The 24,614-nt window shown below is 41.0% G+C and overlaps 1 protein-coding gene across 15 annotated transcripts in view; it reads right to left on the reverse strand.

Moving 5' to 3' along the window:
• Window positions 1-24,614, reverse strand: part of THSD7B (thrombospondin type 1 domain containing 7B) — a 291,273-nt gene that overhangs the window by 233,115 nt on the left and 33,544 nt on the right. For 8 of the 15 annotated variants that reach the window (XM_090143541.1, XM_090143548.1, XM_090143543.1 and 5 more), the window contains exons 2-3: window positions 8,827-8,918; window positions 6,966-7,139 (exon numbers count right to left, since the gene is read on the reverse strand). In XM_090143541.1, coding sequence (XP_089999667.1) covers window positions 6,966-7,104 — 139 coding nt within the window. In that variant the 5' untranslated portion in view covers window positions 7,105-7,139; window positions 8,827-8,918. Of the gene's footprint in view, window positions 1-6,965; window positions 7,140-8,826; window positions 8,919-9,056; window positions 9,170-16,249; window positions 16,367-16,873; window positions 16,955-24,614 lie in introns of those variants that run through there. The other 7 variants (XM_090143539.1, XM_031590754.2, XM_090143538.1 and 4 more) reach the window with 4 other exon arrangements.

The raw sequence follows: 24,614 nt of genomic DNA on the forward strand, positions 1-24,614 counted from the left end.
TGAGGGTGATTTGAATAAGCCATGTGAATGCTGTGTCAACAACGAAACATTTCTCACTGCTAACTTTCCCACTTAATGTTCCTGAATTACACTTCCCACATTCTTTATGAAGAGAAATTAAATGATAACGTTGATGATTGCAGGACTATTCCCCTAAGTACCAGGCAAAAAAAGTCAAGGGAAATACAGGTATGAATGGGCAGATTACCCAGAACTTGTGCCCCTAGAAATAGCCAGCTGTATCACCTGCTTAGGGAGCTGCAAGCAGAGACCTTAGGGTTTCCTAATACAGCTTTAGTTATGTTCATTCACTATATGCTGAATTAGCCCAGTTAAGTGGATAAGTAAAACTCTTATTGCAACTTACAGATACTTAAATCTTTAAAAAAAAAAAAAAGAAGAAAAAAAAGATGAGCACACCACAGGGTTCTGAACCCTGGCAACAGAATAACTAAGCTTAGTACTCCATTGAAACAGGCTGAAAATGTGAGCATCCATTTTTAATGTTCCACCTATATGTAATAACAGAAATCTTTTTCCAACAGCTGCATTCAATTAAAAAAATATTAACCCCAAGGAAAAAGTACAAAAACATCTCCATCTGTTTTTCTTGCCACTCACTGTGCTTCTTTTGTGAGTGAAATACGTACAACAATACAATCCAACAAAGTTGAATGAAAAATACTACAATTCCAATAATAAGCTATCCTTTTGCTTCTAAATGAACAATTTAAAAGGAACCACTTTTGCAGATTTTCCCCTGTGACCCACAGCTCTGTTCCCATAGTAACTACCGAGGAAAGAAAGGGATAAGATGCCTAACTTATACTTTTCCCAATACCAACAAAAAACAGGAAAAAAGCACCTTATTCTCAAAAACTATTATTCTCAGGAAGGGAAGAGGGACATTAAAAGATTAGTGAGAATCTCCTGTGTAATCTAGTTTAAACCACCACCTACTGCACGTTTGATTTTGGTTAGACAAAGACATTTGTTAAAGCATGTAGTTTTCGCATTAAAAAAACTACTTTAGTATGAGGGCTGCTCCAAAAGTAATGCCTTCTGTTTTATAATGTTATCCCACAACATCAGAGACAGATGATGGAGCCATGGCAGTAGAGGCTGAACCTTCCCACCAATATTCTGTGACATTCTGTTGCCGTGTGACAGATGGCAGCGGGGGGCAAGGACAGAATGGCATCTGACATAGAAATGTGTGTAGACCAAAGGTGCATCACTGAATTCTTCCATGCAGAAAAATTGGCACCCATTGACATTCATTGACACTTGCTGAACATTGATGGAGACCTAACAGAGGATGTGAGCACTGTGAGGGGTGGGTGACATATTGCAGTGGCATCAGAGGATGGAAGACTACTCATGTTCCAAAGGGCCATGCACAGCTGTCACATCACACCATGAAGAGTGCCTCCATCAGCTCATCTGCACAAATCATTGGATTATGACCAGGGAACCACATACAGAGCTGAATATCAGCTTCAATGCATTCAAAACAACGGTGGCAACACTGGAATACCGCAGTGTTTGCACCAGGTAGGTCACACAGGAACAGAAAGAACACTGTACACAAGCTTGTCAGGACCTACTGAACCAATGTAGGGCTGAAAGCAACAGTTTCCTGGATCACATCATTACCAGTGACAAGACATGGTGTAGCACTATAAGCTGGACACTGAACAGAAGTCCACAGAGTGGTGATATATGAATTCCCCACAGAATAAAAGTTTTAGACACAGCTCCCAGCAGATGAAGTGATGTGCACTGTCTTGGTGTAAGAAAGGGGTGATTCTACTGGATTTCCTGAACTCCAGACCAGGAACTCTGACTGCTACGTCACGATGCTGACTAAGCTGAGGGCTTGAACATATGGAATCAGGACAGCAAAGAAGACAACCTTTCTCTTACAACAAGATAACACCAGGCCCCAAGCCAGTTTGAAGACCATGGAGCACGCTGCCAGTCTTGGCTGGACTATCCTACCACTTCCATCTGTTCAGGTCAATGAAGGATGGACAGCATGGACAACATTTTCCCAGTAAGGATACCATCACAGCAGCTGTAAAACAGTGGGTCACTTCTATTGGTGCAGATTTTTACAGGCATGACATGCAGGCTCCTGTTCATCACTGGTGAAAATGCAGAGCTAATGGTGCTAACTATGCTGAAAGACAATGCTGCTGTGCTCTTTGCATCTGCTGTGGCTTCCATGCAAATAAAGGAGACGTTACTTTGAGTGACCTCTGTATGGCAAGCCTGACAATCAGAAATCTACCAGACATGCAGTAAAAGCTTACATTTGAACCCAGCAAGCACAGTCGTCCATCTGGGTCGCTGCACAGCGCTCATCTCACGGAGCAGCTATCACATTGCAGATTTTTCTCCAACAGCATGAAGTGTTAAAATTAACAGATGTTTCGGTTTCAGTTTAATTCCTCCCTACCCCAACTTCTTAATTTGACTGACACTTCACACATCCCATATTGCTTGCAATGTGCATTTTTCTAGAATTACAGAAGTGAGAGACTCTTCTGCTAAGCAGTGCCACCAGGAACACTTTGCTGGTGACTGACTCCCTACAGATGGGCTTCTAGCGTGGGAGATCATTTGCAGGAGAGATCCAGCTCTTCTCATGGACTCTGTCCAGTTCTCTGGCAAACACACCAGTATTTACTGCCTGAAGACACAAGGTCTGCAACAGTTCTGAAATGTGTCATCCACATAAATATTTATACCATCATTGCAAAGTTTACAGAGGAAGGCAATGAGATGCATCTCCATAGCCCCAAGACTAGATGATTCAGCTGCTGAGGAAATGCCAGGTGAGAACACCACTGAAATAAGAGTGAGGGGACATAGCAGAACATTATGCAATGAAACTTAGATGTGCCTGGAAGAGAAGTAAAAATACAAATAAGAAAAAGAATAATGAGGACATAAATCTAAATATTTAGCAATATGAAAATACTGCATTTCTTTTTAAGGAAATACACCATGAGTTTTGAGGCCATCCTTAAAGCCTCTGAAATATCAGTGACAGAGATCAGCCAGAATATTACATTTTGCTTTAAGCAAAATTTTGCAAAACAACTTTATTTACAAGGTTTCAACTATCATCAACTTTAGAACATTTTGCACTTCTAATTAGAATTGCAGTATGTCAATGGGTGAAGTCTCACCTGAGATTTGATATATTTCTAAGCAAAACATTTAGAAAAGATTAGTTTGACAAACCAGCTCAAAGAGGACATGACTAACAGCAGGAGTCCACAATGGCTTGGTATCTTTAATTTGCAAATACATTAGGAGCAAATACCACAAGAAGGGTTACTTGAATTATAATTTGTCTCAAGTACAAAGGTATAAACTGATCATGAATAAAGTTAAATGTAAAATTAATAAAGCACATAATTGCAGGGCAATTTTTCAATTACCCGATTTATGGCAACAAGCTGACTAGTTTTAGAATTGAACCTGCTGTTGGGATAACAGAATTGTAATCTATAACCAAGGAGGATTGCTGCTGTCTTAAACTGAAGATAGCCAAGAACTTTAGAATCTTTCATTATTTGGTTAAACAGGCTAAATTTCCAATTCTTCCACTGGAAAAAAAAAAAATGCCATTTATTGCAGTGCTATCTTCTAATCTCTTCGAAGATGGAGACTTTCTTTAACATTTTGTGCATGTAGGTAAAAGTTTGTCTTTTAACATGCAAGGTCAAAGGCACTTCCAAACCAGCACGTGGCATTCTTAAAATTAAGATCTTGAGAAAGGGTATTTTATGGCAGCATTATCTGAGAACAGAGAACAAAAGATCCTTTTCATCTCAGCCCTAAGTGGCTCACCCACCTCCACCGAGTTCAAAGGTTCCTCCACATTAGAAGACGGTTCTCTGAAAAGTTCATTTCATATCTTTCCCATTAAGGATTGCTTCAGAAGAAAGTCTAATGATCAAAACCCATTTGCTAGCCCTATTTTTAGAAGCACTTTCAGATATAGGCAATAACTCTCAACTGAACAAAGTCTTTTGTGTTCACCTGGGGCAATACAGCATGCAGCTCCCCACACCTATCTCCCAGAAGCCCACAGACACCAAAAGATTAATGGTTTCTTCCTCAGGTGAAATCTCACTGCTATGATCAGTACAAACTCATTTCCCAGTCTGATGTCTCACTTTCAGTGCTCTCCCATTCATAACAGGGAGCATGTCCCTGCTGGGCTAAATCCCCATTGGGATTCATTCTACAGAGATAATTATTCATGGGGAAGACACTGGGACATTTCTGGTTTCTAACAGTCCTTTTCCTCCTTCCATAGCACACAGAATATTATTTCTGTTTTTACCTTAGAGAAGTTTTTTCCCTAAAAACCTAAACACTATCATCCTACAAAAGTATTTCTATTAATATTTCAGGAGAAGCAACACATACACTGTAACTGATGTGTAAGTTTATGGAGGAACTGAAGACACTGGTAGCGATAGAGAGTCTGCAAGCTGCCAACACATGTGCTGCAGGCATCTCTGGAAACAGCATTTTGAAATTCACATGTATGTCTATATTCCATCCAAAGTTTTAAGAGCTTCAGAGGTCTCCATTAGGACAAACCCGTTTACATGACATCGATTCCAGACTTTTTAGGACCAAGAGTTGAATAAAACTAACAACGTGAAATATGCTAATTGCTAATTTAGTATCCCATTAAACAATATTAATTTACAAGGATTTAAATCCAATTAAATTTTCTCAAGATTATATCACTAAAACTGCTTTGTTAGTTAACAAGCGTCAGAAAATTATTCACTATTTAAGGTAGTTGAGTAATTTAATTGGTATAATCATTGTTTTCATGGTTAGGCTGAAAGTCACAAAATCAGAATCTGACAAGAAATGTCTTGAAATGAAAAAACACAGCGTAGAGATACTTAGATATATTATATCATCTCTAGAAACCAAGAGCTGAAAATAAACGGTTTCAAGACAGGTCACAAAGAAAGAAAATGCACATTACCAACTTCTGAAACTTGAAAATATACTGACCCTGAGCTTTTGGTTTTGCTTTTTGTACGTGCAACGATTTCAGTGCAATTGCCTTCGCCTATACCAAGACCATCAATCCCAGCATGAAAATGTACGAGTCTTCATTAAATGCAGCCAAGGATTTTGGTTAAAAAAGACTGATCTAGAAACTTCAGCACTAATACAACACCTTTTCCTTTACTTTTCTTCTTTAATATAGCACACAGAAATACATATTCCAGGGGTGAAAGCTTTCAGTAACCTGATCTCTACAACTTGTAGAATAACTTGCCATGCTCGCAAGACAACTCAAGATTTTAAAACAAAATAGTTCATCTCCTTTCCCCTTAGGGATTGCTCATTAGAACCTTTCATTAAAAAGAGACAGCAGCTGCAGGTTTGCTTGCTATCAGAAAGAATCTGCTCAATTCTGACATTAAAATTACTCAGTTATAGGTTTGCTGTGCTTTTATTTTACTTCATTTTTAAAATATTGGGGACATAAGCCGTCAAACTAGAGTGTTTTTTTTTTCCTATTATATGCACCACAAATCTCACTAGGCTAAGAACTTGATTGCCTAAATCCCAGGGTTCTTTTTTTCAGTGATACCCTGCCGTAGCAGGCTTTGTTAACCTCTCTGACTCTGGATCTGATCCATTAGTTACTCTCTGATCTTCCCAAAACACTTCCTTGCAAACTTTTTTAAAAAAAAAAACAGATCTTTATGATTAACTCTATCTGGGGAGGAAAGAGTACAAAACCACCATCCTAGGCGTGCATAAGCATTTATTTTCATTCTGAAGACATTACACATGAAGTTTTCTACCTCTAACCATTCACAATGACAGTACAGCCAAATACCGATAGGATTTAAGCCTTATAAATTTCCTCTGAAAATCTCCAATATTTCTGCTTCCCTGTGGGACCATGAGAGCCAACACAGCTTTCTTCTATCCCAGAACGTTTACCACGAGCTCAGCATTGGATGAACTCTCATCACAGGCTTTCAAAGCACACTGCCCATGCAAATTTGTGCCATCGCCTGTTGGCACTTCTAACTACTGCTGTTTCAGTCTTTGAAGCACCAATAACACTTTACTGTCAGCTGTAACCATCCGCTCAAATTAAATTCTTATGACTCACAGGGCACACCTCTAAACGCTGATGGCACAGCACACTTCAGAAGTGAAGTAAAACTGCACTGAAGACTTGTCTTATGAAAACTCAGGCTTTCAAATTTTGTTCAGAAATCATGTATATAATACAGAATTAAAGGAAGATGGTTTATATTGTTATTTCCTCTTCACTTTACAAGAAAGACAATGGAAAAAAATATTCAAAAATGTAGAATCACATTGTACTCAACCGGTATTTAATCCGTGGCCAGGAAAGTTTGCTTCGATCCAACCAGAATAACCAACTATCCCAGAATAATCACTTCATTATGCAGCTAATTCAACCTCTTCGCTTATATACAACTTCAACTTAAAAAATAACCATTAAAAATCTCTCAAAAACAAAAGGAAAATTACTTTTCCCATCACGTTTAACCACTCTCTTGCTCAGTCACAAAAGGCCAAATCTCAAAAGTACTGCGGGCATTGAAGCCCCTGGCTCAGTTGTGTGTTTCTGATAAATATTTTCATTGACTAAATATTTACTGACTTTGCCAGTGTTTCCATTTCACTGAACGCTCTTTGTTGCTTTGTCATGCTACAAAACAATGAGCCATGCTTAGTTTTCACGCATTTGTATCTTACCAACTCTTACTTGCCTTTTCCTTATCACCAAACCACAAACATCAGTGTGTACATAAAGCTTTTCCAAAGGTCTCACGTGCCATTTCTTACTGACCTAAAACAACATGGAGGAAGGGGCATCCATTCTCAAACTCAGGATATATCTAGTAGATAAATCTCATTCCTACCTGTTTTCCAGACAAACTGGTGACCTCTCCTGGCTTCCAGATCAGCTGCTTGCAACATCAAGAAAGCAAAAAAAATGAAAGACTTCCCCAGGCTCTGCCATGTCCAACGAGGAGAAACCCAGTTCTGTTGCAGAAGCATAATTCAGATAATTCAGTCTCTTGTCTTCTTCAGTCCTAAAATTAACAAATAGGAAAAAAAAAAGTTTCTAAATGTTCTGAAGAATTTAAGAAATGTGCCGCTGCAAATAAAGGGCAAGGAATCTGATAACAGTCTGACACTACAGACTCCACATCCCATGTTTTAAGGTCACTGACAACTGAAACTCCAGATCTGAAATTGGTTTAGCTTCACAGCATGTATTAACACAAGAGACACAAAAATAACATGCAAAACACAGCAGGAAAGGCAGGGAAGAGAGACGTTGCTTATCGCTACCTAATGGAGCAGCCTGGAAGAGAAAAATGAACATTACTGAGGCTTTTCCCCACAATTTGGGCCTTGCATTTGTGACCCTGATCTCTGAGTTCCAGAGCAACATCCAAATACTCTGGAGGTCTTTCTTCACCACTTCAGATGAACAGAAGAGCCACACTGCAACTGAGACAGGAATGCACCAAATCCTGCAGCTGTAGCAATTTCGCATTGTACAATTCATTACAATTATCACAGTACAACATCAGAAGCAAGGAATAATGTTTCTGGCAGAGTTTCTGGATCTCACACAAAGCAGGAGCCCAACTTCTAAATGCCTGCTTCAGCAACCATCCAAATTGCTTACAAATACTGCAAAAGCTCGAAAACATGAGAGAATAAGAAAGGCACAGAAATCCCACAACAATCCAATGTTCACCATCTCTCTCAAGCCACAAGACGACCAGCTAGGCACTAATTTAGGTAGATATTTTGTTCTGCGTGACTTAGGAGGTATTTTGGATTAACCCACTTTCAAATGGGAATAGTTCCAACACCCCAAAAAAACCTGGCACATGGTACATGCCACATTAAGCAAGACCAAGTTTCTGGTGTAAATTTACATCAATTTTTTCTTACGTAACACTTTTTTGTATTTATATCATGTTTAAATTCTTAATATATTTTTACTTGTAATTGATTTATCCTACCTTTACAGGTAGAAATGCCACATCTATATTGAAAGAAGCAGAGAGATAACACCTGTCTTCAAGATTGGTCTCCACTACCATCATCTTGGTGATTTTCATTAAAATTATCGGTTATTAGAAGTTTAGTCCAGAAAATTCCATTATGTTTCTAACCTTTTGAAAAGCAACATTGTCATAATGCATAATACACAGCATTGTTCTTGATAAGAAACTGAAGATAAACCCCAAAATAGTACATTCTGAATAGACTGTCATTTCAAGATGCATTTAAATTACTTTGAAACAGTTTCTATCACGATAAATTCATGCAATTATACATAATCAGATATTGACTAACTACAGGAGTGGATACAATGTTCTGTTATCTGGTTTAGTTCATTCTTACATTCCAGACAAACAGCAAACAATAAGGCCATCAAGCTGACCAAATACAACAACTCAGGCAACATTGCCAGGCTTATTGCTTTTCTAATGTCTTCTACATTAATTCAGCATTTCACATTGGATTCAGAATGCAACCCACAGACTCCCAACACAGACCACAAGTAGCCTCATGCAAAAACCAAGTGAGGTCGGGAAACTTTGAGAATCCTTCAGAACTGAGATGCACAAGGCTCATTCCTCAATGGAATGACGTTACCCCAGTGCCAACACAGCAGAGAAGCCCCAGGAAAAGAGAGGGGCACTCGTATACCCTATGGTTAATTTTTTTTTTTTACCCATCCAGATGGGTGCTCACCTCACACAGAAGAGCTGAGGAGGAGCAGCTCCCCCAGTGCTGTCAGCATTGCAGTCACCATGTACGGCGGTCAGAACACAGTCACCAACCTTCTGTCAAGAGAAAGAGGAGGAGTAAATGACACTGGCTGCAACACAGTTCACACCCAAAAATGCAATACAAGCAAAGAAATTATTCAGATGCTCAGATTTAAGAACTGGACCAGAGCCAGCCCCCAGCCCTGTACAGACCATGCTCATCTGAATTTGCTGGGCAGCGCTCCAGCTGCTGAAGAATGCAGTAAAAACAACGCGTCCTGAACAGGTCAGGGCCACAAATGGACAAGTGCAAGGAAACTTCCCCCAGCAGCTGAATGATGCTGAGGTTTTTAACGAAGCACAAGGAGTGCTAATCAGCTGCTTCCTAAACACACTGTCATCTTCTCAGCATTCAAAAGGACAGCAAGCCCCAGAAAATCCCTGAGAGCAGCAGACTCCTGCCCGAAACAAGGGGTTTCACATATGTTCATTCTTCCAGCAAGCCTACTAAGATAACTGGCTGCTGCTCCCCATGGAGCAAGAACAGAGATGACATTAAGTCTGAAAAAAGAGAAATAAATTAGACACCACGAGACTGATTCTAATCTCTGCTACCCCAGCAGGGCTGAGCAAAGCCCACTGATTCACACCACAGTAAGCACAATGAAGATTTTCTGCATAGCTAGGTTCACATAACACAATTTGGAACAGTGGCTGCTCTGTCCTGATATGATAAAAAAATATTGCACAGGCAACATATGCTATCTACAGAGACATGAATAAGTTACATTATGAAGGCCACCAAGACTTCGCATCAAATTTAGTCACAGTATATCTCAGCTCCCACATGTGTCAGCATGGCCAGCTTAAACTGACAAATATGGAGGGGAAAAAACTGGAAAGGGGAAAAACCTGAATCTTATATTTTTAAAACTGACTCTATCGAGCCTTCTCAAGATTAAATTCATGCAGCTGCTTAAATAAGTTTGAGATGTGAAACACGTAGCGCTTTTCCTTATTACCTAGGTGTATTTTGACATGGGAGAAGGAAGGGATGCCATTCAGAGGGACCTCGACAGGCTGGAAAGATGGGCCTGGGTGAACCTGATGAGGTTCAACACAGCAAAGCACAGTTTTGCACTTGGGCTGAAGGAATCTCAGGCATCCATACAGACTGGAAGGAGCGGTCCTTGAGAGCAGAGAAGGACCTGGGGGTTTTGATAGATGAAAAGCTTAACATGAGCCAGCAGTGTGCCCTTGCAGCTCGGAAGGCAAATGGTATCCTGGGCTCCATCAAAAGAGGGGTGGCCAGCAGGGACAAAGAGGTGATTGTTCCCCTCTACTCTGCTCCTGTGAGGTCCCATCTGGAGTACTGCGTCCAGGTATGGAGCCCACAATACAAGAAAGACAGGGAGCTGTTGGAGAGGGTCCAGAGGAGGGCCACGAAGATGATCAGGGGACTGGAGCACCTCCCCTATGAGGACAGGCTGAGGGAGCTGGGCTTGTTCAGCCTGTAGAAAAGGCGGCTGCGGGGTGACCTCATTGCAGCATTTCAATACCTAAAGGGAGCCTACAAACAGGAGGGGAATCAACTCTTTGAAAGGGTAGATAACTGCAGGATGAGGAGAAATGGTTTTAAGTTGAAGGAGGAGAGATTTAGGTTGGACAGAGGGAAATTCTTTACAGAGAGAGTGGTGAGGTACTGGAACAGGCTGCCCAGAGAGGTTGTGGATGCCTCATCCCTGAAAGTGTTCAAGGCCAGACTGGATGAGGGGTTGGAGATTCATGATCCTTGAGGTCCCTTCCAACCATGGCCATTCTGTGATTCTGTGTATTCAACACCCTAGCACTCCAACTAAGAGATTGTCTGCACTAATAGACTCATGAAACTAAATAACGACCTACTGTTTTTGTGTGTTTGAAGGGCTAAACAAGCATCCCTTTAGTTTTGTTTGGTTCGTATGGAATTATAGCTCAGAAAAAAGAAAAAAAAAAAAATCAGATGAAGTCCATTAGGTGTAATGGCTGGAAGAGACCTCTAGAGATAATCTAGGTCAGCCCCTAATGGTAAAGCAGGCTCCTACTGTAGGTAGGCATCCAGGTGGGCACCCAGACAGTTCTTAGATACCTCCAGAGAAAAGAGACTCCACACCTCTCTGGGCAGCCTGTTACACATCAGTGAAGTATCCTGGCCTCATCCCTGCTTAGCTAGAGATGGAAGGAAGCTCTGCAGCTGCTCCTGCTCCCCAGCCACTGTCAGACAGCCACCAGCTCTGGAGGAGTGCTCGGGGGCAGATGACTCCAAGTCAGACTGCTGGCCCTATTCTTACTCCCCATCCGCACACACCGTGCTGTGGAACAGGGAGCAGCTGTGTTCCTGCAGCTTCCCCAGGACAGATGTTTCTCCACACACCCTGTAGCATTTCACTGGTTTAGGAAAACACAGTCTGGTACTGCACTAACGTGGACTTGTATAGTATTTGTAACTGAACTTAGAAAACGATCAACCTGAACCAATCTGAACTAAAGAAGCGATTTCAACCTTGTCATACACCAATTAAATTCCCCATGTTCACTGGGAGCCGTGACCTTCCCCTACCACAGGTAAACCTGACCTACTTATATCTGTCTGAGATGGAAATGCTTACACGGACACCTGGGTGGCACTCTCCATTTAAAATATATGATGCAATTAGAATCATCCCAAACACTAAGCAGCAGCAACAACAGAAGAAACTGCAGCCCTTCTAGCTGGCTATAAATCATTTAGTAGATGTCTACCACAAAGATAAGCATCATTAATCATGCATAAATTTTCTTAACATCAACGTAAGCAGTAATTACATAACCATTTTCCTAGCATGCACAGCACAAACCCACTCCTTATGATATCCCTAGGTAATGTGGACGTTTCCACTGCACTCTACATCCTCAGATAGCAGTGAAATCTGCCCTGCTTTGTGAGAAAACTGTTATCCAAAGAGCTAACTCTGTTCTCTCCCAAACGAGCAGAAAGCCAGGTCTGCAGCAGCAAAGGCAGAGCAGCAGTCTTATTTAATGAAGCACTGGCACACGTTGCCCAGAGAGATGGTGGATGCAGCAGAGAGTTTGGATCAGACAGCCTTTAAAGGTCCCTTCCAACTCAAATGATTCTGTGAGGAGGAACCTCTCCTGCCCCATGCAGCCTCATGGTCCAGCAGGTCCCCAGAACAACTTTTCTTAACATTTAATTATGAAAACTTCAGTAAGTAGGCACCATCCTTATCGGCTGTATTCACCAGTCCAGGTATTTTGGTGACCTCCAAAGTCAAACTGCACAAATCTTAATTATTTCATCTTTTTTCTTTTCTTCAGTCATATCTGTTTCTTGTCTCAAAGCTAGAGAAGATCCTGGGGACTGAAAGCAAGGATATGAAATTACCATTCTGCAAATGAATTGCTTCTTAACTTGCATTGAGTTGTTGGGGGTAAAACCCAGGAACCCTAAGTTTCCCTGCTTTAGATTTCATCTGTCCCAAAAACGCAATAAAAGCAGGTCTGAATTTAGAAGTTTAATTATAAACTTAGCCAAGTGGATTATAATGAAAAATGTTCCAGCAAGGGAGCTCAAACTGATGCATTATGACTACATTAAAGAAAACACCAGAGAATAGACTTTCCATCAGTAGAATGACTTTAATTAAAACACTGATAGAGCAGAACTGTGCTGTGAAATGGCACTTGTGTTGCATCTCGTTCAGGCTAAGTGCTCCCAGCGTACTCTACGGAAACGTACTCAACTTTCAGTACCAAAACATATATATGATTTCACTTTGCTGGGGAACTCGATTCAGAAGACCAGTTCCACACAGCTGAAACAAAACTGGCCTCACTTTTCCACAAGCATAGAATCATTTGAGTTGGAAGGGACCTTTAAAGGTCATCTTATCCACCTCCTGTGCACTGAGCAGGGCCACCTACAGCTTGACCACGTTGCTCAGAGCCTGGTCCTGCCTGACATCGAATGCACCCAGGGATTGGGCATCCAATATTCATGCATACAACGTGCACACCGTGCACTGTTTTTTCAGAGCTGAGGATGTGAAGCTCCACCAGGTGCCCAGACACGTGCAGCAGTACCCTGACATTTCCTCCCCCAGAAACCAGTCACCACGCAACCCAACACGTGTCCAAATGTGAGCCAATAGTATTTAACCACTCAGTGGTATTTAACTGCCACAGACCTTTTGGTGCTCTACTCATCCTGTCTTAGTGCTCAAAGTGCACTCATTTACCTTCACAAATGTTCTTCAAAATATTATCATACTCCTCACAGCAGGAACAAGCACAGAGCAATTAAGATCAAAATGCTCAGGACTGTCAATAGGTTTCTCTTGTGAACTCAGGCATTGATTTCTTTCTGAGAAGCAGAACATAGAAAGTGCCCAACAACTTTTCAGCAACCTTTTCACGCTGCTTGTGCACTGTCACATCTTTAACTAAATTACAAGAATGGCTGCAGCAAGTCAAAGCAGACTTCTGCAAAGGCACAGATCCTGCCCCTGACAAGGAGCTGATGCCAAACACCCAGGGTGCAAAGGAACAGAGCATGCACTAATAACACTTCCTGCTATAAGTGCCCCGTCACCAGCAATTTACTGCTTCCACACCTCCTGAGTCAGCCCAAGGAGATCTTTGCATCCGACAGCCCTCAGCGGACATTTCTCCTACAAACATATGGCACCAGCCCCAAACCTACAGAAGCTTTTAGCACCTACACGTGGATGGCTGCTCACTGCAAGCCTGCAGCCAGCACAGCACAACACAGGAACAGCAAAACCTGACAGCTTTGAAGGAATACAAGTTTCTTTTTGTTTATTTTCCACTGGTTTGAGAAAAGTTTGAGTCCATTGTCAATATGCTGTTGTGCAGTGGCTTTCATCATTGGCAGCAGATGAACCAGAGGTCCATTCAAACTCAGATCTATCAAAGAACTGCAGTCACAGTTGCACAGATCGTGGATTACCGTTAAATTGCAATTAGGCAGACAAAGGCAAAGGCAGCTGGCACTGCTTCCAACACCAGTTCAGTAAATGCAAGTTGTTGTTCAAAGAGGATTATTCTCATTTCATCGGCTAAACATTGCATATAATGCACATTCAGCAATATAATACCTTTTGAAAACTAGTATTTGAAATTATTTTCCTATAACAGGCAAGCCTGAAAATCAGACTCAGCAGAGCAAGCTCTCTACTTTAGCAGCATGATCGTTCCCACTGGAAACAACAGAAAGCTTCAAAGTCACCAATTACAATGCAGCAGTTAAAAAAAAAAAAAGAGGGGAAAAAAAAAGAACCTCATAACCTCTGCTGCAGGAACAACAGCAAATTTCCTCAGCACTTCCATTCAAGTGCTTTCAGTTCACAGAAATTAAATTGCTTTACTGCAGCGATTTCCTTTTACGCTCTGATATTACTTTATATTATTTGACATTAATAGGGTATCGCAGGTTGGAGGTCAGGGTTTTTTTTTTCTCTTCTTATTGGAATGTGGCCACTTCGCAGGGTTTATCAGCCTTCAACACAAGGTCAGAACAGCACGAGCAAGCAGCACGGAGCAGGATGGGGACAGCAGCTCCCTCCTGGCTGCAGGATGGGCTTTTGTGTGCTGGGATTTCAGGCAGCAGGCAGAGCACATGTACACTTGACAAAAAATAATAAACGTAGGCAGGAAAATGTCACAATTTTACTTTGGTTCTCAGTTTTGGAGAGAGTATGTAGAGGTTCAAAACTGAATCCCGTGTATTGGTAATGGCTAGCAAATAAGAGCAGCTGGTCAGAACTACTTGGGTACATAGACAGAGTGCAAGCTCAGTGCCTCTTGAATGCATGACATTTTCCTTCTGCTGTTTGCTTTCATTAAGAACAATATATTCTCTACAACACTTAAGCTTCTGTATAACCAATCACCACCATTTGGCTGTTGGAACCACCTTACTGTAGTTTACTTGCAAATAAGCTTGTGAATACAGGCACACACACATCCACAAGACAAATCCCATTTCAAAACTTTACTTTCAAAAGGCAGAAACAAACATTTATCCCAACACATCTTCTACCATCAGCTGTTCATTTCAATGCACCCAAGCATGAAGCTATGGGAATGAGAAAGCAGAGCACAGCACACACCCTGCAACGCTCCCAAACTCACAGTTTGGGTCGAACAGCCACTGCTGATCAGCGCAGAAGGAGTGGTTCTCCATTTCCTACCAGGCATTTCCACCAAAGTGCTGTAACGAGATTTCCTACAATCCAGGCTTCGTTATTTCTACTGGAAAAGTCAAACAAACTGTATTGTCGGGTCTTGTGTAAGAATACACACTTCAAATGTGTTCAAATACACACAGCTACAGTTGTCAATGAGCTCAAAGACACTGTGTGATGCCTGGCTATTGATTACTTCATTTTCCTTCCCTCTGCACTTTGCAACAGATCTCCCAGTCATTAGTGACAACTGGCCCACAAACACCATGTTACATAAAGGGGCTATTAAGAAAAAAGAAAACATACATAGTGATGCCAGCATGCACACCTGCACTATATAACCAACCAACTTTTATAACTGTTCTGCAGACTTCCTCCTACACGCTAGGAGTAACACAGTGTAATCTGTGGCTTGTAATAAAAAGTTGTGGTTGTTTATACGTAGGTTTTCAGAACTGTGCAAGCTGCTGCTTGCAGCCAACTGCCTCGTGCCACTGTGCATCTCCAGGAAGGGCTTTGCAGACTCATCCCCCCCTTTGCACTGGCAGGACCCAGGAAAAAGAAGCTCCTGCCAATGATGCGAACATCACATCACCCCTTCTGGAGCGGAAGAAATGCCAGATTTATGCTGTGGCTCAGAATGGGCATCAGGATGCCTCAAACTCAGTCACTTCCACACACTTTGACAGCCCCAGAATCAGATGTAGGAATACGTTTCTCACCCCAAAGACATTAATAAAATCTGCACATTTCTTTAAAAATTGCTTTCACCCTAAGATTAACTGTGCACGACAACAAAAAAAAAAAATACTGAAATGCCATGAAGTGCAGTTTGAAAGGTAATGCCACCCTTCAGATAAATTGCAGCAATTGGTTAAGTAAAACCAGATATCTATTAAAAACCTTTCTGTTAACTTTTCCATTCCCACCGTATTCTCTCGTCGCTGGTTAGTCACTCACTGTATTTTATCACGTAGGAAACCCCATTCTCTTTAAGGTGAGAAATATACTTGCTCTGAACACAATTGAATATGATTCACACAGGGGTCCCTGACACCATCACAGCTCTGATATGAAAAAATAATCATCCTGACATCAACTGATAAAAGCCCTTAGCATAATATTATTTAAGCAAGGTCAATTGCCCGTGCCAGTTGTTCTTACCAGAGGTCACGTTATATCACTGGTCCCATCATCATGACCTTCCCTGCTGTCACCCCCATTACAGTTCAATTAACAGAGAAGTCCTGCAGTGGCTTGATGAGCAGCTGCTGCATCTACCTGGCAGTAATGCAATAAGGACACACCATAGGAAGAGATAATGAGAAGTCAGCCCAGTTGTTCCGTCTCCCCTTAGGAGAGCAGATGAGTTTGGTTTATGGGAAAGAGCGTGACCTAAGAAAATTATCCACTAATTTCATATTTCAGAGTCTCTATGTGCTACTGGTAAGTTAAACTGTTCTCTGGCTTCTCTAACTGCACAGTCCACAAGTGTCCAGCTTGTGATTAACATCCCTTCCCACATTAAGAGGATACACTTTGTAAAAATTTTTCTCTGCCAGTTCTGCTAGAACAATCCTGCTCATGCATTCAAGCACCTGAGCACAGCAAACCAACCAAAACTAATACTGAAGCAGCAGACAGAATTAAACTCCTACCCAGGCCAAACCTAGAGAAAACACTTTCACAAATCCAAGATCTTCCAGGTTCTCTTATTTTGCAGACAGTTCTCTCCCTGCTCCAAAGAATACAGCAACCAAGATTATCAGTGTCAAGAGAAATGCTCACCTCCTCCTCACTTCTTCATTTCCTTCTCTTTCTTGTAGGCTCACTCCTTGACTCTCTCTTACTCTGATGGTTTAGAACCACCTACTCCCAGGAGAAAAAAAAAAGGAAAAAACCATCACTAACAACAACACTGAGCCATCTGCCACCTCTTCCTCTTCACATCAGCAAGAATCACTGGTGGAGAATTTGAGGGATCTGCACCGTGTCCTGCAGAGCTCTCTCACACTCAGCGCTACGGATCAAACAGCGCTGGAAATTTCACTGCCTCCACTCGAGGTTTCCAATTTCTTCCATTCATCCTATTTCTCCCCCTCTAAGTACTAAATCCAAGAACGTTTTTTCTCTATACCACTTCCACTGACGTTCAAATTCTGACCACCTCCTCTTTACCCCATTACCTTTGGTTCACTCCTTCTAACCCCCACATTTATTGTCACCAACTTCCAGGATGAAGGCTTATTTTGCTTTTGATTGCGAAGTTCTCAATGTTCAATGATCTCAAGCCCTACTTCAGTGACCTTATTCACTGAAACAGGCACTTTCAACTTAATTTCAAAGAAACTTTCTATTTTACGGCCTCTTACTGCCGTTCAGGTGAAAATTTACTGAAGAAGATGGGCGTGAGGTTAAGACACCTTTCCTCCCTTAGCTCTGCTAATGTGGTTAGCAAACCACGATGAATTTACGTGGTTACTGGACCTCCTGCATCTCCTCATGCTTGGCCTCGTTTCTCCAAACATGAGCTTCATTTGATGCCCATCTTTCCCAGCACAGCCATCTGCACCATTCTACTTGCTGACTGCACAACCGTTCTGACCACTCTGAGTACCACCATCAGGCCTGTTCCTTCCGTGCTCACTGGAGGACAGGCTAATTCCAGCTGGCAGCTCCCTACTCACCTCTGTAGGTCTCTAGCCCAGCTTGCTGCTGAAAACAGGATCAGGTAAGATGAAGCAGCTATGAATCACATAAGCTATTCTACACCACCCTCAACTGTTTTGTTTCTGCTGCCCAACACAGAGCTTAGGACTACCAAAGCTCGTGCCAACTGACATCAGATCTCAACTTGCACTTCAGCTCCTGCAAATCCTACAAACCTGGCAGCTTCCCTCCATCACAGGATAATTCTCTTTTCTTTAATCAGCTCTGCCATCTCCTTCTGCCCTTCAGTTTAATCACCTGCTGCACATCTACTCCTAGCTACCTTTTTCTCAGTGCCCCAACTCTTCCTTATCCTCTGCCTCTAATTCTTTCCCACGCTAAATTAGTCGATTTCTTCTAAAAGATAATGGATGTAACTTTATGACACTTGCCACCTTCTCTCAGCTTGGTTTCTCACCCCATTACAGTGTTTTGTTCCTTCTCCTAATGAGGCCTTTGCTCACTTGCATCTCCCCTCTCCTATGTTCTGATTCCCTGGGGTCATTTTTCCAGCCTCCCACATTTTCTCCTCCATTGTTTTCTGCTTCCTCCCCTTTCTGCAGGAGCTTATGAAAGAAACTGCACAGACATGCTACATTATATCCAACACAGTACACATACCAATTTTAGAGCTGGAAATAATTACAATGTAAAAAAAAAAAAAAAAAAAGCTAAAAATTAAGGTTGCCTTGCATGAATTCATTATCATAGTCATGATTACTTTTAATTTTATCATATTACTGAAGTCTATATTAAATGTCATTTACAATCTTTGACTTCTTTTGCTGTTATCAATTGGTGATGCTCGCTTTCAACACACTCTTAAAACCTTCCTCACACCTCTTTCCAAAACAAGCAGACAGTCCTCACAGACACCAACTGCAATTTAAAAAGTTAGGCACTTTATTCTTATGTATTTAATGGTGCACATAACTATTATTTTTTTAATCTAACTATACAAGTTAATAAACATGCTCCAGATTAGATTCAATTTGAGTAAAAAAGAGAAACTACACAACAAATGCTGTACCAAATAATTTCATGATGTTCCCTGGCTAGTTTTGTTTCAAAGCTCTGTTGCATTATTAATGGAAAAGTAAAACCTATCTATTCAGACATATTGGGCACAACTCTAAGCTGCCTGCAAGGAATGTAAAACACTGCTGCAGGGGAAGGACTGAGAACAGCTCACAGAGTGCCAAGCCTGGCTAACAGGTGTATTTTAAGACACAACAGGAGGGAGTCCAACGTTTTAAGTTCCAATTACCAAGCCTCGACTTGCATTTTGACCAATAGATTTTGTGGTGACCAGTGCAAGATAAAGCACTTATTTGTTTTGAGAAAGAAATTAGAAACATGTTTCTCTTACCAGTCAATAGACACTTATCAGAACGTATTAACATGCAAAAGCCTGACATATATTGTTCCCTATATACTGCACTCCTCCAAGTCAGGTGGATAAATGAAGAGTCAACTAACGCATAAAAGCTTTCGTACAATTCTTCACACGCTGACAGAAGTTTACTTCAGTATTCATTTTCCGTGTGTTCCAGAATTTAAATAAAAATTGAGTCAACCTTTATATTCACAGAGATTACCAGCTTCCTCAATGAAACGGTGTGCTTTAAATTACATAAACACTCCCTTGCTGATAGATTCCCAAGTCTCATATATTCTTGCCTGCTGAAAGTACATACACTGCTGTAAACACTTCCAATATTAAAATCCACATTCATTCTCAGGCTCGTCTTCCCCATGGTTTGAACTACCGTACTGTCCTTTAGCATTTTCTTCCATCAGAGAGATGGGAATCTGAACTGAACACATGACTTGGCAGTAGCAGCAATCCAATACATCTGATTACTTCTGCCCTTTAAATTGTAATTTTATGCCAGATTTGTGTAAATACACTGCGAGTCCCAGGCATTTCTTGAAAAATTGGTCTACCAAACAATATTCAGCAGAGGCAGCAGAAGAGCCGGGTCATAATTTTGTCTTTATATTTTTTTCCTCATGTGGTAAAACTAGCAGGAACTGGGTAACTACTTGACTCAAAACTCCATTTACTATGTAATTTTTCTTCAGTGCATGAGGGTTTTTTTTTGTTTTTTTTTTGTTTTTTTTTTTTAAGGGCTGCAATTGCTTTGAGTTACACAGAAAGACTGATCTGTATAAAGCAAAAGACATCCCCCATTCTACTTGAAGATTGGGATTTTGTCATGCCAGCAATTGTTTCTTACGCACAGTCCACAATGAAGATAGAGGAAAAAAAACTAGAAAACCTCTTGGCTTTGGGGAAGAATTTCCCCTGGCTTACATGTAAGTGCACATTTTCAGATATCAATTTGCTCAAAATGACAGCCTCTGACTTCCTGTTATCTTCCCTTCTAGATACAATTAATAGTGGGTTGGACTCTGTGTTAATGAATGCCGAAAGCAACTTGGAATTTCCTCATCAAGGACCTCTGCGTACTGCAATTCAGCAAAACAATCTCCTAATCATGTGTAAGAGCTCAACTAAATCATGATTTTAATGTAATCCTATTTAGTAGCTCTCATGCCTTCAGTTCTGATGCCAGTGGTGCTCACAGCCTAAAACAAGCAAGCACAAAGAATGAGGTAGATTAGGTGAATAGCAAGAGGAAATACAATTCTCTTCCCTTGAAGATCATTTGATGAAAAAAAAAAAAAAAGAAAAAACCCATCCTAAGCCCAGAAGCATAGAAACAGCTTATAGCAGAACATAAAACTTGTTTTGGTTTTCCTGAACTGCTATCCCTTCAGACAAACATGATACAAACTGCAAACAGAAAGATGACTCAGTTCTCCAACCTCATTTCTTACCAAGTTCCAAGCAATTTTCCAAAGTTCGCCTGCTTCCAGCTGCAATACTTAAGGTTAAATACCTCAATGATCATTACAATCAATCATTTTTGTAACAAGCATTCCAAAAAAATTACTAAAAAAAAAAGTAATGTGCCTAGCTCTCCTAGCTCTTCATATCTGTGCAACTAATCTACCAAAGTATTACATACACTAAGCTTTAAAGCAGTATTTAAAGTTATCATCAATATCCATCCCAAAGGAAAGATGCTCGCTGATAAAACCTACCCACATACAAATTAGCCACTGTAATAAAGGACTGTGGAAGTAGGTGTAAATGGATTATGTTGTACTTAATTCCTCCTTCATTTTAATCCCAAGCTCTCCAAATCACGAGACGTGAAAGTACAGGCATGAAGATGAGCAAAAGGCTGTGTTAGATGTGCAACATGTAAAAACAACGTTCCACTACACTTTTATAAGCTGCAAGTAGTGATCAGCATTTACCTATATAAATCTACACCTGGTAGATGTTTTCAGCAGCATCTGAGACTTAAGAATCAATTGCACATTTGCACTTTAGAATAACTAATAAGAACAGACACAAGAAAACTCACACAATATGCAACATTTAGCAGAAAAATACAGCCACGTGTTTTCTCACACAAAATAGATAGAGGTAATACCAAAAGCTACATATTTTTAGTCTTCTGGAATGTACTCAAGAAGAGCTTAAAGTGCTTTAAGAATGTCTCTGTAAAGGTTCTGTTAGGGATGTAAGGCAATGCCAAGTCTGTGGGCTGAGGACACATCCGACTGATCTAGCTGGTGCTGGGGCACCAATGGCATCTGCACACACGATTCATCCTTCAGATAGAGCACTGTGATGTGCACACATCTGCAGCAGATAAAACACTGTGCTGAAGTAGCAGCACATAACCTATCTTCAGATGAACACGCTGCAAGTACAGATAGAAAAGGCAGGTTCAGAACTGCGCTGAATCATTCAGGAAAAGCTGCAGGCTCCTTTGCCAAGACCACCTCAGGAGATCACCTTGCCTATGCCACAAGGACCCTCCAAACTCCAATCTCTGCTGTCAGCACTTGCAGAAGTACTTGCCAGCATTCCAACACAGGACAGCCATTAGATCCCATGGAAGAGGTGTCAGCCAGGAGCAAGGAGCCGATGGCACACACCCCAGAGAGGCCAAGCTGGCATCACTGGGGCAGGAGAAGCTGACAGCTAACTCGTATCTTTCTCTTGCTAGCACTAAGATTGACACACTGGGAAAAATCATTTAAGCCACGAGCAAACATTACAGAAACACTTCTACTAAGGAAAAAGAATGAAAGGAGTTGGACTATTCCTTGCTTAGGCCAATTACTATCAGAGATTTGCACAACGCTCCTAAGAAATGACTGCTTCTCTTCATAAAACTTGCACCAGCACCAGAACTAGCCTAAGACAGTCTCATTCCAACAGCAATTTGCCTTCCAGGTAATCAAAGCAGCACAGCACTGAGCCAGTTATTTTCTAAACAATCCCCACTGCAAACCAGCGCGCTGGGAAAGGCTATGAGACCCAAATTACTGCACAGCCACAAAGAAGGTGAAGGTGAGATGAAACATGAACAGAGACCTGCCACAGCTAAAGACGACAGTCAATTATTTAAACAAAGTGCCTACCCACGAAGCTCACCACGGAGAGCCTATGTAATAGGAAATCACATCCAATTACAGACAGAAAGCCCCTAGTTAAACAAGAAGGGGAAAGAATAATTAGAAGTTGCTGAAGTGGTGCCTCGGGCTACAAGAAATACCTGTTTCAGTAAGACAACAGAAGAGCTCTGTGCCCTAACACAGCCCTGGTGCCCACAGGGCACAGCAGCAGAGCCCACCCTGCACCTCAGGAGCTGCAAGACCCCCCCCCAGCTGCAGACAAGGGAAAAAACTTTGGAGCAGGGGACAGATCTCCAACTTTCCTGCCTATTTCAAGAGGAAACCCCACAAGTCTTCTCAAGTGTCAAGTAAACAGCAATGTAAAACCTCCAGCAAATGCACCTGCTTAATTATTTCTTAGTGCCCAAATGTATGCTGTGCATACCACGTGTGCTCCACCACTCAATGGTGCACTTGAACGTTATCAGGGACTGCTACACAACACTCAAAGGCTTCAGTTTCAGTGGCATTTCAATGGATGCTTCACACACTCACATGACAACCAGATGAACAGTCTGCTATTTTTTTCACTTCACATATTTGTTGTATTAAATCGCATTGTTTCTCAATGCAAAGCAGCTTGCAGAGGGAAATAAGTCAGAGTACCAACCTTCCCTTTTTTCCCTTCCCACAAGCTGCCGGTTTTCATTCTCACGTACCTTTTCTCATCAGAGAGGATTCAGGAGTTGCTCTCAGCTAAAAATAAATGTATCATTCTGCGAGCACTGATTCATCAGGAACGAACAGTACAGCAAAATAATTCCTTTCTGCTTCCACACGCTTTCAAACAGGGTGCTATGATGGAGCAAGGTATGGGCCTACCAAGCCTGTGCCTTGACATCATCCAAACAACCCCACCAGAAGCTGCTTAATGTGTTTCCCTTTCAATACAGAGAAGTTTCTGTAAATCCATAATCCCTATTTGTCTCACTAACTTCTGAGCAGATTAACAGATAATTGTTTTCCTGCAAGCTTTTCAAATTTATTCTCTATTAAAGACTGGCATTAAGCAGGTCAAACAATCCTCCTGAAGTATCTGCTGTAACTTCTACTTCACCCACAATATGTATTTTAAATACAAATGTGATGTTTATTTCAAAGTGTCAAGAGTCAAAAAACACATTTTTAAATAAGTTCTTCTTGTAGCAAGCCATCATTTAAAGCATCAATTTATAAATCAAACTACAATACGGAAAAAAAAAAAAAAAGAGGTTGGCAAGGACTCAGTCCAAAAAAATAAAATCACTAAAACAAATCACTCATTCAGCAATACTTTCAGACATGAGCCATGATTTCAGATGCTCCTTTCAGAACAGCATAAATGGGTCAGGATTGCAGAAAGCCGGGGATGAGAGCCTCCAAAAACCAGCCTCTCACATTGGTGGCTGCAAGAAATGAAAAAGGAACGTATCCAAAATTATTCACGTTCCATACACTATTGCAAATTCTCCTCCAATTGCCTGAGGGGGCTAAAATAGCAGCCTGTGCAAAATAAGTGTCCATCAGGCTTGCTGCAATTTCCAGACATACTGAAAATAAAAAGGCTATACATATATATAAATAAAACCCTAACACGTCAGTGTTACTTGGGGATTAAAATTGACCTTGTGCGTATCCTAATAAAAGCTATTATGCCATGCTATAGAATAATGGAAACATTAAGATAGATTAGAAATGTTAAAAACAGCTCATGTAAGGAACTAAGCCTCTGTAAAGAAGCAGATTTCTTCTGAATGGATCAGTTCTGGAAGCTGTACCAGAGGAGGTAATGTTAGTGCAGAGAAACCATAAAAAATTCTGTCCAGATCAACTCTGATGTTTACGCTTCTTAATAAAATATATATGAATTTTTCATGATATAAATTTTCAATTTCTTTAAAAAAGAAAAAAAACATGAGACCAAAAGCTCTCCCTAAATCTTTATCTGAAATAAAAGGAGCGCTTAACAAACGCTGTATAAGGGAAAGTTACCTCATCTGATACAAGCTACTGCAGTGCCAGACCTGATCCTGTTGGCACTGAACTCAAACGAAACTTGTTTGTAATTTAATGCACGTCAAACACAAATTATTTGGTTAACACTCTTTTTACTTCGTTTCCAGAAGGAAAACCACATTTCTGGATTAAGTCCCAGAACATTTAATGCATGCAGATAAGCAGTCCTATACATAAAATGCACTCATTAATGTACTTATTAACTGCATTCATCAGTAACGTTTCATCTACCATAGCCTCTTCGAAATACCACAGGAAAGAAAGAAAATCATATTTTGAACCA

Source organism: Phasianus colchicus, chromosome 7 (genome assembly GCF_987193195.1).
Source record: "Phasianus colchicus chromosome 7, bPhaCol1.hap1.1, whole genome shotgun sequence".
NCBI classification, from domain to species: domain Eukaryota; kingdom Metazoa; phylum Chordata; class Aves; order Galliformes; family Phasianidae; genus Phasianus; species Phasianus colchicus.